The following is a 15,937-nucleotide window of genomic DNA, read 5'->3' as shown; positions in this document are numbered from 1 at the left end:
CCAACCATGAAAACCAACTGCATCTTAAAATACTGAACACCTACAGTGTTAACTGAAAACCAAAAAGTTAAATTCTACCCTCTGTTTTACCACTGCAAAGCTGGGCCACTCCAGTGGGGCTACTAGAGATTTATAGGGCTATGACTGACGGAGAATATGGTTCACCATCTTTAGAGAAGACATCTGTAAGAGTTGTTTGCTTATGCTGAAGTAATGCATTTAATTTTTTTTATTATTATTATTTTTTTTTTTAAAACAGAATCTAAGCATTTATCTTCAAATAATGGTAGCGTAATATGAGAGAGCCATCCCATCCACCACATACAAATAGAGCAGCAGATTGGTATAATCAGTCTCTGCGGTCCAAAGGTTTTATTAGAAAATTCTTTGGACATGTACACGTACCATTGCTCAGAAACAAAAGACCTGAGAAGAACCCAACTGAAAGCATGACAGTTTGGTGTGAATTTTGTTCCTTGTTCAGACACTCTCTCTGCAACCTAATTACCCTAAGAGACAAGGTGGGTGAGATAATCTTTTTTATTGGACCAACTTCTGCTGGAGAGAGAGAAGCTTTCGAGCCACTCAGAGTTCAGGTCTCTGACCTAAGAAAAAATTCTGTGTAGCTCAAAAGCTTGTCTCTTTCACCAACAGACGTTAGTCCAATAAAAGATATGACCTCATCCACCTTGTCTCTCTAATATCCTGGGACCAACACAGCTACACAATTCCACTGCATACCTAATTACATAGTGAGATTTGAAAAGTGAGAATGCATCTTTTTCCTGGGGTCTGTCTATATTGATCCCTGCTTCCTTGTTAGTTTATCAATAAAAAATCCCCACCCCACCCCTTTTTGCTTCATTTTGCCCCCTTTTGTTTTTTCCGAAGTTTGCTGCATGTTACACAGAGACCAACACAAAGGTCATTCTACAATGTAGCCTGCATGCGCCCAGCAGAAAGCAAGCACACCAACTCAAGTTACAGAAAATCTAAAGTCATTCCCAAATCTGGATCTTTCCCACTACCATCCACTTCTGCCACGTTAGTAGTGCACAATCCCATTTGAAAAAAAACAAAGGTGCAGAGCCAAATCAACTCACATTCGGAGGCTCTGTGTGTGTCTAAATCTGGTGTGTTAGATTGGCTCCTCTATACTCTATAGTTGATCTAAACTATTGGACAAGAGTAAGTGACTGAACTGGTATAACTTAAAATTTATGGGTTAGATTTTCGAAGGCACAAAAACGCAGTTAGGTGCCTAACTCCTGTTAACAGTCAATGGGCACTGGCTGCCTAACTGCCCTTTGGCCTCTGAAAAATCTTGCCCTAAAAAACACTGCACATGGGTAAAATCCAGGAGCAATTTTTCTTTAACAAGCAATATTAGTTAAGCAAGTGCGAGACCTATAGGGAAGACATGAAATAAACACACAAAGAAACCTTTGCAATCACAATTTCTGGCTATGATCAAACTTCTTATACCTTTAATTAGAAAAGTTTTAGGAACTCTGCAGCTCACACTGACTGATGGAGACCAACTTGGCATCTTGACATTCTCTGCAGACAGTAGGCTACTGCTTCAAACCCATCAGCAAGTGCTCAGTGACAGGCTTCATGTACTTGTCATTTGTGATTTACACCATGGTGATTGGAGGCCCTCCAGGAGCATCTCTCCTACAGGAATTTATTGGATATGCGGATTGCTTCATAGAGTGCTGTGATATAGAAATCAGGCAAAGCATACCTACGCCACTGGGGGAAGAAGGGGGGTTTTAGACTGTCAGGGAGTTCCCAGGTGATGCTCTGGAACTGCTCCGTACAAAGCCAGTCAGGACTCTGGTGAAGTCTCCTCTCTGTGAGCAGACTGTCTTCAGGGCAAGCTCACATGTCTTCCACTTTCTTGGGTCTGACCTTGGAGCATTCAGCATCCTCTGCCCCTCTGTGCGCTTCCCACAGCAAGTTCGCCCAGGCGGGGTCCTGGGGAAGCCACAGGGTCCTGCACCCACCCCTTTGCATTCAGACGTGACTCTTAGCCAGCCAGTAAAATAGAGGTTTATTAGATTACAGGAACACGGTCTAAACCAGAGCTTGTAGGTACAGAGAACAGGACCCCTCAGCTGGGTCCATTGGGCGGGGGGAGCGAGTCAGACACCCACATCTGCACTCACTCCTCATCCCCAGCCAGCTCCAAACTGCCTCACCCTCCAGCCCCTCCTCTCTGGGCTTTGTTCCTTTCCCAGGTCAGGAGGTCACCTGATCTCTTTGTTCTCCCACACCTTTAGCTATCTCCTTGCAGGGGGGAAGAGCCCTGGCCATTAGTTGCCAGGAGACAGAGTGCCGGCCATTTATACACACTGGCCCTTTGCTCTGCAACAATCTCACCCCCAGAGACTTACGAAATGCATAGGGGAAACTGAGGCACCCCTACCATATTCAGAGGAGACATTAAGAACAGTCCCACTTCGTCACATTGCTGCAATAAAAAGTTGAGTGTCTGATACCCATCTGTGTCTAGAACTAGATTAGGATTTAAAATAAAAGGAAACCAAACACTACAATTGAGCCAGATGAGAGCAGTATGTTGCACTTACGGTACAGGACTATTTAATTTTTAAAGTCATCAGCACATGGCTATGAACTTGGCCCTGTAGGACCACTATAGGATTAACCTCCACTGAAACAAAACCTTTCCCTTTTGTTTAGCTTTTATTCTTTTTTTTATATTCCCATTTACATTGCTCTGCGTCAATTTCCTACTTATCTCTTTTTAGACCATAAAGTCCTAGAGAAATCAAGGGACTGCAAGATACATTAATGATATTACTGAAGCACCTAGAGGCCCAAACCAAGTTTGGGTTCCCATTGTGCTAAGTGCTAGACATACACTACCAAAAAACAATTCCTTTGTGAAAGAGTTTAAAATCTAAATTGACAAAACAGACAGAGGATGGGAGTGGGGGAATCTCCACTTTACAGATTGAGAACTGAGATCACACAGGTAAAAGAGGATGAGACTTGCCCAAGGTCAGACAGGACATTTATGCTGAGTTGGGTTTTGAACCTAGATTGCCTGAGTCCCAGTGCAGTGCTTTAACCACAAGAACATCCTCTTGCCATATTTCACCTGATTTTTTGAAAGTTACGGTTAGAAATACATAAACCAAGATATTTATGTCGAAACTTTTAATGGCCACTGCTGCAATCTGAAAGTCTGTCCTTCCACCTGGGAGGACCAGTATATACTCTCCTGGAATGTTGATGAATGTGTAGAACAACATGAATATGTCAATTATGGGGGTGGGGGAAATTAATCCTTTTATACATGAATATATATTGTTTGTATCCACTTTTGGAAAGAGACTTTTTATGCACAGTTCCTATTGAAATTCTATTCCAGATGTTTGGACCCATCTTGATGAAAGAAAGTTGATGAACCACTATGTCCCTGTGGTGCTGAACTCTGTGAACGGCCCATCCATGACTCCAACAGATGCTCCTTGTTCTCTTCTTGCCACAAGAAGGCTAAAGCCTCAGAAAGACTGGCCTTTTCCCTTCAACTTAATGGTCCTTGGATGGTCCTAGCTGCCCATCCTTACCCCCAACAATGCTATCTGCCAAAAGATATTTTAAACCTCAGCCCTCCTTTTCTGTGTGGTCTTGCTGTCTCTAAGAACATTCCAAGAGCGTAAAGCCTGTATACCTTTTCACTGCAAGTTCCCAAAGGATATTTACAAAATAGATTTCCCTAGATAGGTTTGAATCCCATTCTAATTTTAAACAAACATTAAGAGACTATTTCTGCTGATTGGGTGACATGGTTGAGAACATATGCAATATGGCTAATTTGTTCAAGGCTTATCTGCACATATGCTGTGCTCTATTAGGACAGGGGTAGTCTAACTTTCAGATGAAACATAAAACTAAAGTCCTGACCACTTGTGGTCATCAACTTTTAATAAGTATGGGGAGCTTAACCCTGTCTCCTGACCAAAATTTTGACTCAGGTAGTTAAGTTCTGTATACCAATACTATCTTGAAATTTCAAATGAATACGGTACCCTTCCTTACTTCCTGTCCTAAACTGTTATTTAATGTAGCTATTGAGACAAATTAAGGGGGTGGGGATAAGCTGTAAAATCCCTCTTGGTAGCTGTTCTTTGCTTGCTTTACCTGTAAAGGGTTAAAAAGTCCCCCAGGTAAAGAAAAATAAAGTGGGCACCTGATGAAAAGAGCCAATGGCTAAAACTGTTTAAAATCGGAAAAGAAACTTTTACTTGGTCTGCTGTTCTTTGGGTTGCAGGGACACGAGCAGCAATGCGATAGCAGGAATGCTGTGTAAGGTTCGAACCAGATATGAAAAGGTATCTTCCATACCTAGAAGAAATTATTTGGATGGAGGAATGTTTTGTTAGACACAATCAGGTTTGTTTCTTATTTTGGTGTGTGGATCTCCTCTGTGCTAACCCTTGATGCTTTTGTTTGCTTGTAACTCTTAAGCTGAACCCCCAAGAAAGCTAGTTTGGGTGCTTAATTTTTGGAATTGCTCTTCTAAAATCTAGCAAAAGCCTAAATTCCAGATGTATTTTTTCCTTTTTTTTTTAAATAGAATTTATCTTTTTTAAGAACAGGGTTTGAGCATGTTGTTTGATTAGCTAGTAGCACAGCTAATTTCCTCTGTTTTCTTTCTCAGCTCTTCCGGGGGGAGGGGGAATGAAAGGGCTTGAGGGTACCCCACAGGGAGAAATTCCCAAGTGTTCTTTCCTGGGTTCAAGGGGTTTTGGTTTTTTTTTTTTTTTTGCAGTTGGGTGGTGGCAGCATTTACCACGCCAAGGTCAGAGAAAAGCTGTAACTTTGGGAGTGTAATACAAGCCTGGAGTGGCAAGTATTAATTTTTGGAATCTTTCCGAGCCCCCACTTCCTGCACTCAGAATGACAGAGTGGGGATTCAGCCTTGAAAGCTGTGCACCACTAAACACTGTTATACTGTACCCCAGAAGTGGCTGTGTTTAAGGGGAAGATCAAGTGATCCCAACACACATGTATACTATACCAGGCTCACACGGAGACTTGGTAAGGCTTATTCATTTCAGTGTTTGCAAAGTGCTTTGAGATCCTTAGGTGAAAGGCAAGGTAGAAATGCAAGTTATTAGTTCTGTTCCTGTTGCCTGTGCTCTCTCGATCATTCTTTTGTCAGTACAGCAGGGATAGAGGTGGTGTTAAGCAAAGTGTCAACTTTCACAACCCATTCTGTGTTTCCCCCCACAGCAGTTTGCATGACTGTCACAAAAATTTACATCTTTCAAGAAACAAAAGGAAGGCTGCAGCTTAATTCATATGATTTTCAAGTTTCCTAAGGCATGAAAATTAAAATAATCTAGCAAGTGTTTTTGAGATGGCCACACATCACTTCTTAGTCTGATGTCAGTAAGAGGAAAACCATAAGGAAAGACTTGCTGCTATATTTAAAGAAATGAAACACTGGGGACAGGTATTGTGATACACAAGCTCTCTTTTAAATCACTAACTTGAATACAGCCCAGGAGAGCCAGTGAAATCATTAACATCTATATGGTTTCTGAGCCATGGAAACACGGATGCTCAAGAGGTAGGGGAAGCCCCCTTATGCCCTCCAACAGTCTCACTATATGGCCCTATAAGAACCTGGATCTCAGTTTTTGCACTGTCTACCTAATTTCCTGCTGCAGTTTTAGCTGGATAAAGATATTGGCTCTCTCTCCATCTATAACAAATGGTGTAGTGCTGCCCCAGTAACATCACTGTCATATTCCAACACAGAGATAGCTGCATATCAGTGGTGAGATCATTATCTCTATATAAACATAGGGAACATTCACAATGAAAGGTACTGTGGACTTTTAGAATATTATTGTTATAAACGATTTTTTAATTGTTCACTAGGAAGAAAATGGTTCAGAAAGCCTAAGCACCAGCCTTATTCCAAATGACAAGATGAATTCAAACCTTTAAGACTTCCAAAAAAGTTTACATCAAAAGATTAATATTCTTCCTGTCTTCCTCACCTTTCCCAGTCAACCATAAAATAATACTGAATTCCATCTCCAGCCCTAAGAAGGTCCAGGAGTCTCTGCTGAGCCATCTGTTGTCTTCAAATATCATGTGTCTGGGAATTTCCTCTTTTCACAGAATGAAGCAATACAATCTACTCAGCTCTGATGAAGCCTCAACAGGAGTAGTGTGTCCAATTCTGGTCACCACACTTTAGAAAGATGTGGACAAATCAGAAAGAGTCCAGAGGAGAGCAACAAAAAGGTTTAGAAAACCAGATCTATGAGGAAAGGTTAAAAACACTGGGCATGTTTAGTCTTCAGAAAAGAAGAATGAGGAGGAATATGATAAGTCTTCAAATATGTTAAGGGCTGTTATAAAAAGAAGACAGTGAGTGATTGCTCTCCATGTCTATTGAAGGTAAGACAAGAAGTAATTGGCTTAATCTGAAGCAAGAGAGATTTAGGTTAGATATTAGGAAAAAAACTTTCAAACTATAAGGATAACTAAGCAATGAAACAGGCTTCGAAGAGAGGTTGTGGAATCTTCGTCACTGGAAGTTTTGAAGAACAGGTTAGACAAACACCTCTCAGGGATGGTCTAAGTATGCTTGGTCCTGCCTCAGTGAAGGGGGCTGGACTATGTGACATCTGAAGGTCTCTTTCAGCCCTAGATGTCTATGATTCTATGGCTCTGAGGCACCTGAGAACTTGGGGAAGTCTTAGAACTCAAGTAGCAAGTATCCAGCCAGAGCTCAACAGAAAGAATCATACTCCCATAAGGAGAATATCATCAATAGGAGCCCTGTTGGAGGTTCAAGAGAATGAAGAAAGATAGGAGTATACAAAAAAGCACATTTAAAGTAACAAATGAATATGTATTAGTAGGCTGAGTGTGTATAAGGGGCCTGTAAATTATGTCTGTTCTCTTCCTCTATTAAGATGTCCAGATAAACTGGTGAAACTATATTCTGGCCTTCTGCTCAATATAGGGTTGCCAGGCATCCTGTTTCAATCAGAATGCCCAGTTGAAAAGGGACTGTTAAAAGTCCGGTCGGTGGCACAGCAAGGGCCCAGGGTTAAGGAAGGCTTCTGCCGATGCGACGGCAGCCACAGCACACGGAGCCTCACTGATGCACCTAGGGGCTGCAAGGACCTGGTGGTCACTTCCTGGGAGCCACAGTAAGCACTGCCAGGACCCCGCACCCCAATCCCCTGCCTCAGCCCAGAGTCCCCTCCTGCACCCCAAATCCCTCATCCCTAGTCCCACTGCAGAGCCAAAACCCCTAGCCAGAGCCCTCACCCCAACCTCTTGCCCCAGACTGGAGCCCCTTCCTGCACCCCAAACTCCTCAACCCCAGCCCCATCCCAGAGCCCACACCCCCCTCCCATACTCCGAACCCCTTGGCCTCAGCCTGCAGCCATCTCCTGCACCCCAACCCCCTGTCCCAGCCCAGAGCCCTGTCCTGCACCCCAATCCCTTCATCCCCAGCTTCACCTCAGAGACTATACCCCCAGCCAGAGCCTTCACCCCCCACCCCAGCCCGGTGAAAGTGAGTGAGGATGGGGGAGAGTGAGTGACAGAGTGGGCAGGGGCAGGGCCTCAGAGAAGGGGCAAGCCCTCAGGGAAGGGGTGGGCGGGGTGCTCGGTTGTGTGTGATTAGAAAGTTGGCAACCCTTGCTTAATAAGCAACTCAATTATGCTTCTGGACTTCCCGATTGCTGAAACTGAATAACCTGCAGCTAAATACTATCTTTATGAGACTTTAATTGAATTGCAATAATCCAGCTGCAACTAAAACAATACACTCAGGTTAACAGAATGGTAATGCCTAGCTCTTATATATGCTTTTCATCTTTAGATCTCAACGTACTTTAAAAAGGTTAGTATTATCATCATTTCAATTTTACAGATGGGGACACGAGGCACAGGGAGAGAAGTTATTTGCTTAAGCTCAAGAAGCAGACTTGTGAGAGCCAGGAATTGAACCCACACCTGCCAAATCCCCGTCTAATGCCCTATCCTCTAGACTGTACTGTAACAAACAAAATCTAAAACAGATTTCGAATACAATCCTTAAATGAACACATCCCTCTCACTTTGCATCTGAAAACAAATAGTTTTTTACAATGCAAAGTAACTAGCCTGTTCTGGTTTTATCACTGAGGCAAATCAGTCTTGTCAGAATATCATTTTAGTGGAGCTATTATACCCCAGATGCTCCTAACAGAGAAAGCAATAACTTGGTGCAGAGCTCACAGCTCTGGACAGGTGCCAGCACTCTGCTTCTTCACCTGCCAGGGAAACAATTTGTGGTATTGTCATGCAGGGCTATTCAATCCATTCTTACTTAATGAGCTCTAATCCACAGAAATTTAGGGAATTCCCAAAAGATTCTGAGTTCTTGCATGTTTACACAGACACAAATTAAATTCACAATCTTAACTCCTTTTTCCTTCATAGCCACACCGCAATATTAGAGACTTCCAGGACAACCACTCCAAAGCTTCTTGTTGAACAGTGGTTGTGCATGCAGTAGCGGTAACGGGAGAACAAAATAGGGTGACCACACATCCCATTTTGGCTGGGACAGTCTCTTTTCTAAGCCCTGTCCTGTCCTGGCTGTCTTGATCTTTTTGGCAAAAGTTAGCATGTGTCTCATTTGCTCTAGCCAATTGGTCAAAAAAGTTGGGTATGGAGGAACGTGGGCGTGGGTGGGGGGCGAGTGGTGATGCCAGTCTTGCATAGAGAGGGCTGGGGCAGACAGGGCTCAGGCGAGCAGCAACTCCTAGTCTCATGGGGGGACGGGACTTGGGTCAGTCCCACGCTCAGGGAGAGGGAGGGCCCTCAAGCTAGACCCACACAGTGTCCCATTTCCCCTTTGGGAAATATGGTCACCCTAGAACAAAATAAACTCTGCTCCTCTTTCCACCTTCCTCTTGAATCAGCGAATCCTCAGACTGGGAAAATTTGCATTTCCCCCCCTCTTTATATTCAAAAGAGGACAGCCCAGAAAGGAGAAGTCACTAACTACTCTGCATAGAAAGCCCTCTTTCCTACCACTCTCTAATAATCAAACATACTGCAGAAACAACTGACACACAAACAGCATCCTGCGTAAATTAAGCCAAAATAAGAGAGTTTCCACATAGAGATTTGTATCATTTTAACACAGAGATTTAAGTTAAATTGAGGCAACTATCCCACGTAGACAAGGCCTTGATTTAGGGGCGCAAATACCATGATAAGCAAGATACAATATATCTGCTTTAATATCTGCAGTCCTACTGCAACTTGTAAAGTGAGTAAATAAGTCTAGGTATTGTATATGGACTAGAATAATTAATCCTGTGTCTGTGCAACTGTTGTTGTTGGGTTTCTGTCCCATATAATGTCTTTGGTTATTAATGGTTTTTTTGTTTTGTTTTTACAGGAGTGATTGTTACCCTCTTGTACAAAATAGTTTTGTTTGAATATTAACCTTTAAAACAGATAAGATAACACTGAACAGTTCCTATTTCTAGCCCTATACAACTATGTAGATATGAATTAGAACAAGGTGTTGATTTCTCTCTTGAGGAAGAATCTATTCCTTGTGCACAAAACTTTCTGACCACTTGGAAGCTATGACATTACATTAATAAACTATCCATTGAAAAAAACCTTTCCTTAAAAATGTTACTGGCAAAATGGATTAGAATGATAAATAAGTTATGTTTGATCAAAGTTCTTAATAAAAGAGGTAAACATCCATTTGGAGCGCTCTCATCTGAAAACGATCTCTCTTCATAAATACAAATTTGTAAAGGTAAACATTTCAAAGCACCATGATGTATGGTAAATGTTAACAAAAGTAATTGAAGTCATTACAGCTAAAGAAAGAGGGAGAGGACTTAATTATATTAAAATTTTAACCCATTCACATACCAGATGGTATTTCTAATAAAACATTTCTAATTAAAAAAATCTAGCTTGTCACACTCATCCACTGTAAATTGCTCTGTCCATTTTGTTTCCTTCATTGTTGGAGAATGCCATAGCTATGGATTTTAAAATTATGTTATTTTAAAATATCAATATTAGTAATATTAATTTGTGCTCATGTAGTACCCTTCATCCACACATATTTAAGAAGAACTGCAAAACAATTTTTTTTACTGCCCTTTTAAAATGTATAAAAAGAGTCCCATCATTGTTTCCTTGATGCTTTCACACCCTGGAAACATCACATTTGACTGGCCACATTATACAAGGCTGTACCCTGATCTGACAAAGTGTCTCAACCTAGATGAGAGAAGAAGCCATGCTAATTAAAAAAATATATATAGTGCTTCAGTGTTCACTTTTTTCAAAAGCAGACATTTGGCTAATTATTTGTTGTTTTAAATACATTAATACCACCACCACCACCACCACCAACCTAGTTGCAGAATTTGAATTAGTGCACCCATTAAAAAACGAACAGGATTAAAAAAAAATAGAGCAAAAATATAGACGGGGATTGCAAAAAAAAAATCTTATCCCATATGAGATTCTTCCCTCTTGTCCACCTCAGGTAAGTATCAATATACCCATTTTACAGAGGGACAAACTGAGGCACAGAACTGAAGTGTCCCATCACTGCTCACACACCAAGTCAGGGGAAGAACACAGAAGAGCCCAGGAACCTCCAGCTCCTAGGCCTGTGCTCTAACCACACTGCCTTGCTCTGTCTGAATTTTAACACTGTAGACATAACTGACTTACACACATTAAAATACAATCCTCAAGATGTTTATACAGCCAAATATCCACATAACAGATACTAATCTCTTATAAGCCACTGTTATCTATTAACTTCATTTTTTTCCCTTTTGCTTTCATTTGAGTTGTGAAATAAATATGTAACAGTTCTTCATTATTTATCCACAGTCAATAAAACTTATTGATATATTATTAAATGTGTCAGTTTTATTCTGTGCTTCACATATCATCTTCTTGCCACCTACAGCTTGTCAGAGAGGTAATCCATTCACTCCCAGCTGAAGGTGAAATGTCTGGCCAGTGCCAAAGTATAATTTGATTCACTACGATTAATGCAACTTCTAACAAAGATTTGTGATCTCAATTTATGTTGTACATTTGAAATAGCACTCAATACACAAGGTTGGAATAGGTTTTCATATCTATATTCCCAAGCATCCTTGATTTTACTCATAGCTCCGCCTCTCATCAAGTTGTTAATAAATTTGCAAAGACACATTATATAGCTAAAATCCCTCTTTAGCAGCTGTATACCCTCAAAAGAACCCGGCAGCCCTATGATGTAGAGATGGTGTATTTTCAAAGTGCCAATACATGAGAAGATGAAACATTCTGAATCATTTTAATTTCAGTTTGGACTCTTGACTGCTTCATAATTCTTTCCCCCATAATCTTTGCTGATGAATTTCTGCATATGTTGCCCAACATCCTTCTCCTAAAATAGATTTTAAGTATGACTTCACCATTACCATTAGTATTTAACAGAAAATTGTATAAGATGGATGCCTGGTGTGTTTCAGCTCTATGCTCCTTTAGTGATCAATGTCAACTATTCTCTGGTAGGAGTTCTGAATTTGCACCCCCTTTTTTCCTCCCCTCACACCATGCACAATTAGGTTTTAAGCAGCTGACAGGAACAGTGGTGGAGAGGAAGGGGGGAGGAAGCATTTTTATAGCATGTGTGTAATGATGCTACAGTTTGAGCAGACCTGCATGCATGATATTGTAGACATGGTCATCATACTCTCAACATTAAAAAACAACCACCACTTTTCTAGTCCATTTTACATATTTAGCATCATTTTTTAAAAAAGACACAATGGACCCAATCATGTTGTGATGGGTTGGATTGCAGAACCCCTCTTGGGAGCTGCTACCTGGTGTGTAAAGACTACTTCTGCCCCTGCTTTCCCTGCCAGCTCGAGACCCCAGCACCCTGTCTTGCTGAGCCAGATATGCCTGTCTGCTCCAACACAGACCCAGGGTCTGAATTACTTGCCTCAAAGCTACAGACTTAACTGAAAGCGGCAAACAGAAGTGTTCTTGTCTTTAACACTCAGATGCCCAACTCCCAGTGGGGTCTAAACCCAAATAAATCCGTTTTATCCTGTATAAAGCTTATACAGGGTAAACTCATACATTGTTCGCCCTCTATAACACTGATAGAGAGAGCTATGCACAGCTGTTCTCCCCCCCCCCCGCCAAGGTATTAACACACACTCTGGGTTAATTAATAAGTAAAAAAGTGATTGTATTAAATACAGAAAGTAGGATTTAAGTGGTTCCAAGTATTAACGGCCAGAACAAAGTGAGTTACCAAGCAAAATAATATAAAACACGCTAATCTAAGCCTAATGCAGTAACACAATTGAGTACAGTTAATATCTCACCCTGAAAGATGTTTCAATACATTTCTTTCACAGACTGGATGCCTTTCTAGTTTGGGCACAGTCCTTTCCGCTGGTACAGCCCTTGTTCCAGCTCAGGTGGTAGATAGGGGATCCCTCATGATGGCTGCTCACTTTGTTCTGTTCCACCTATTTATATATCTTTTGCACAAGGTGGGAATCCTTTGTCCCTCTCTGGGATCCCATATCCTCCTTCTCAGTGGAAAGACACCAGGTTAAAGATGGATTCCAGTTCAGGTGACTGGATCATGTCACTGTAAAACTTCATTACCCACTTGCCAGCACACAGGTATACAGGAAGACTTACAGATAAAACAGAGCGATCTGCAGTCAATTGTCCTGGTTAATGGGAGTCATCAAGATTCCAAACCACCATTAATGGCCCCCACTTTGCATAATTACAATAAGCCTTCAGAGTTATATTTCATATTTCTAGTTTCAGATACATGAGTGGTACATTTATACAAATAGGATGATCACACTCAATAGATTATAAGCTTTGTAATGATACCTTACAAGAGACTTTTTGCATGAAGCATATTCCAGTTACATTAGCAAATTTTCATAAAATTATATAGAGTGCAACGTGTCAATGGTCCGTAATAGAAGGGCAGAATTTGGATTAGGGTCTCTATCAGGGGTGGGCAAACTTTTTGGCCCGAGGGCCACATCTGAGGTGCGGGAGCAGGTGAGGACTCTGGCTAGGGGTGTGGGCTCTGGAGTGGGGCTGGGGATGAGGGATTGAGGGTACAGGAAGATGCTCCAGGATTGGACCGAGGGGCTTGGAGGGTGGGAGGGGGGATCAGGGTGGGTCGGGGACAGGGGCACGGGAGGGGGGTCAGGGGTGCAGGCTCTGGGCGGCACTTACCTCAAGCAGCTCCCAAAAGCAGCGGCATGTCCCCCTCCGGCTCCTATGCAGAGGCCAGGCCAGACAGCTTTGCATGCTGCCCCATCCGCAGGCTCCGCCCCTGCAGCTTCCATTGGCTGCAGTTGCTGTCAAGTGGGAGCTGCGGGGTCAGCATGCGAAGTCCCCTGGCTGCCCCGACGTGGAGGAGCTGGAAGGGGGAAATGCTGTTGCTTCCAGGAGCCACGCGGAGCAGGGCAAGCCCCCAACCCCGCTCCCTGCCGGGAGATCGAGAGCCGGATTAAAACGCCTGGAGGGCCAGACCTGGCCCTCGGCCATAGTTTGCCTACTACTGGTCTATACAGTAAGAATCCAGGATTGTCACTATCTTTGTCTCTCTGAAGCCTAGAATGTCTTTGGTGATGGAAATAGCTACAAGCATAGTTGAGAGCTCTTTTTGTTTTAGAATATTACTCAGTTCAATAAACCACTGGATTTCAGAGTTGTTATCATCCAGTTTATAAATTCTCAGCCATTCTGACTTTACCAACTACACCCATGAGGTGTACGGCCACATCAAGGAATGTATCTATGCCATACCAAGAGACCTAGACCACAGTGATATCAGAAGTAACTCAACCAATCACCACCCTTATTCTGCAGCTAATTTGCATGTAACAATTGCACTAGTTTTGAGAGAAAGCACAGATGGTGGATTATGCCACACCAGTGCAATAGCAAGAGCTCTCAGCTACTAGTTGTAATAATAATTTTTATAACCCCACCTTAATCAAGGAAGGACAAATGATAAATAAAGTTACTAGAGTAAATTTGACAAACAATATTTTTCAGATAGTTCAATAAAAAACTGATTAGCAGTTATACTATTTCATTTTCACGCCCTTGCCCTGCATGTTCCTACTAGACAGAAGGGCTAAGATATAACAAAAAGCTGTTTTTGTTGCATTTCCAGCCTGACCGGCCGCAGGAAGCACCAGAAATCTAAAGGAAGAACTAAGAGGCTCAGATAAGAATCTGAATGTCTGAAATATTAGCGGAACAGAACCTTTCAATATGTGCAGGTTCATCCATCTTTAATTTACAATTTAAATTTAAACAAAATTGCTCCTAATTAGCAGTCATCAATTCCCCAATCTCATTTGAGACATTTTACTGCATAAGAAAACTTCCCAGGCATTTTCTGAGACTTACCTAAAACTCCATACTCCGAAAGGGAGCTATTGCACACAGTGTAGGGGGCTTGCTGTTCCCAGAGGTGATTCATGGGAACACATGTCCTCTTGTCAACTTCTTGATCATGGAGTACATGGTGGCGATGGCTACAAATAGATGTAGACACAACATTTGGCTATAGTTTTTTATATGTTCCCAAGGATTAATTTACCTTAAATCTTAAAAACTATTTCCTGGCAACGGTGACTTCAATGGAACTACCCCTTCTATATACCACTGTAGCTCCTGTCTGAATCACAGAAGTACCACCATACATAAGGATAGAGTATTCATATGAAAATGAACTTTCCTTCACTGGCTATTCATAGTTGGCTTTTCGACACCAGAGGGATTAAAGAGTCGTGAAAATGCATCAGCATCACTGCAGTCTTTGCTAAAAATATTTGTAAAAATAATAAAAATTTAGAAGATCTTTTACAGTTAATACTCGGTTATTAAAATAGCATTATGCCTTCTCTATCAGACAGAATACCGTAGTTTTGTTGCTAGGTAATAGGTACAGAAGATAGATTGACATATTTCTGCACTCCACACAACATGAAAGATGGAGACCATTGCACAAAAAGGTAGCCATTTCACAAATTACAACGAGCTGCGAAATTCTATTAGTCCTCTTCCTAAAACGACTGTGGTTTGTCTTTTTACAGCAAAATCTCGCCTACTGAGTATTTTTAAGGACCAAGACTTAGAACAGTTGCATCCTCTTCTTCACTTTGCACTGCCATTCCCACCTTTCACAGCTCTCCAGAACTTCATTAATCAGCATCAGAATGGTGCACCAAGGAACATTATCAAAACAGAGATGACTGAAGTAATTACTGTAATCCATTAACTCCCTGAGCAAGACTAACTGAGTGAATCACACCAATATGTTCAGCTCTACAACCACTAAGGTAAGGAGGGCTATTACACTGATAATAGCTATTATGTGCTGTGTAGCTGCCGATGCTGAACAAATTAGAGACAGACTCTTTCTGTAGTCCCCTCTGTTCTAATGCATCTTAGCAAAACAGCTCTCAAATCTATATAGAAATTAATTAATAGCATAAAATCACGGATAGGGGGGATTTGTGAAGAGCAACACTAAAAAACAGAAATAAAGGGAAGCTCTGAGACAGGAATGCCTTCTTGATACTACCTCCCTTCCTCTATCCCTCAAACCCACAAGGGAAAATAAAACTAAAATGTGGCATGCTTTTTGGGAAGACAATTAAGTTCCCTAGTAGATGACTAGAGTAAGCATAGCTGGAGAACCTCTTCATCAGAATGATAGACACACAAAAATCACATCTTGATGTTGCACTGACCCTTGGTAATCTCTCTGCAACTCTTCATGTTGATGCAGATTCAGGTTCCCTCCCACTGAACCCCTGTCCTC

At 41.7% G+C, this 15,937-nt stretch overlaps 1 protein-coding gene across 3 annotated transcripts in view; it reads right to left on the bottom strand.

Moving 5' to 3' along the window:
• OGDHL (oxoglutarate dehydrogenase like) overlaps positions 1-15,937 on the bottom strand; it is a 117,180-nt gene that overhangs the window by 22,027 nt on the left and 79,216 nt on the right. For all 3 annotated transcript variants that reach the window (XM_030570767.1, XM_030570768.1, XM_030570769.1), the window contains exon 16: positions 14,518-14,645. In XM_030570767.1, the coding sequence (XP_030426627.1) occupies positions 14,518-14,645 (128 nt within the window). The remainder of the gene's footprint in view (positions 1-14,517; positions 14,646-15,937) is intronic.

The sequence above is a fragment of the Gopherus evgoodei genome, chromosome 7 (assembly GCF_007399415.2).
Source record: "Gopherus evgoodei ecotype Sinaloan lineage chromosome 7, rGopEvg1_v1.p, whole genome shotgun sequence".
NCBI lineage: Eukaryota > Metazoa > Chordata > Testudines > Testudinidae > Gopherus > Gopherus evgoodei.
This window is presented reverse-complemented; position numbering and strand designations above follow the sequence as displayed.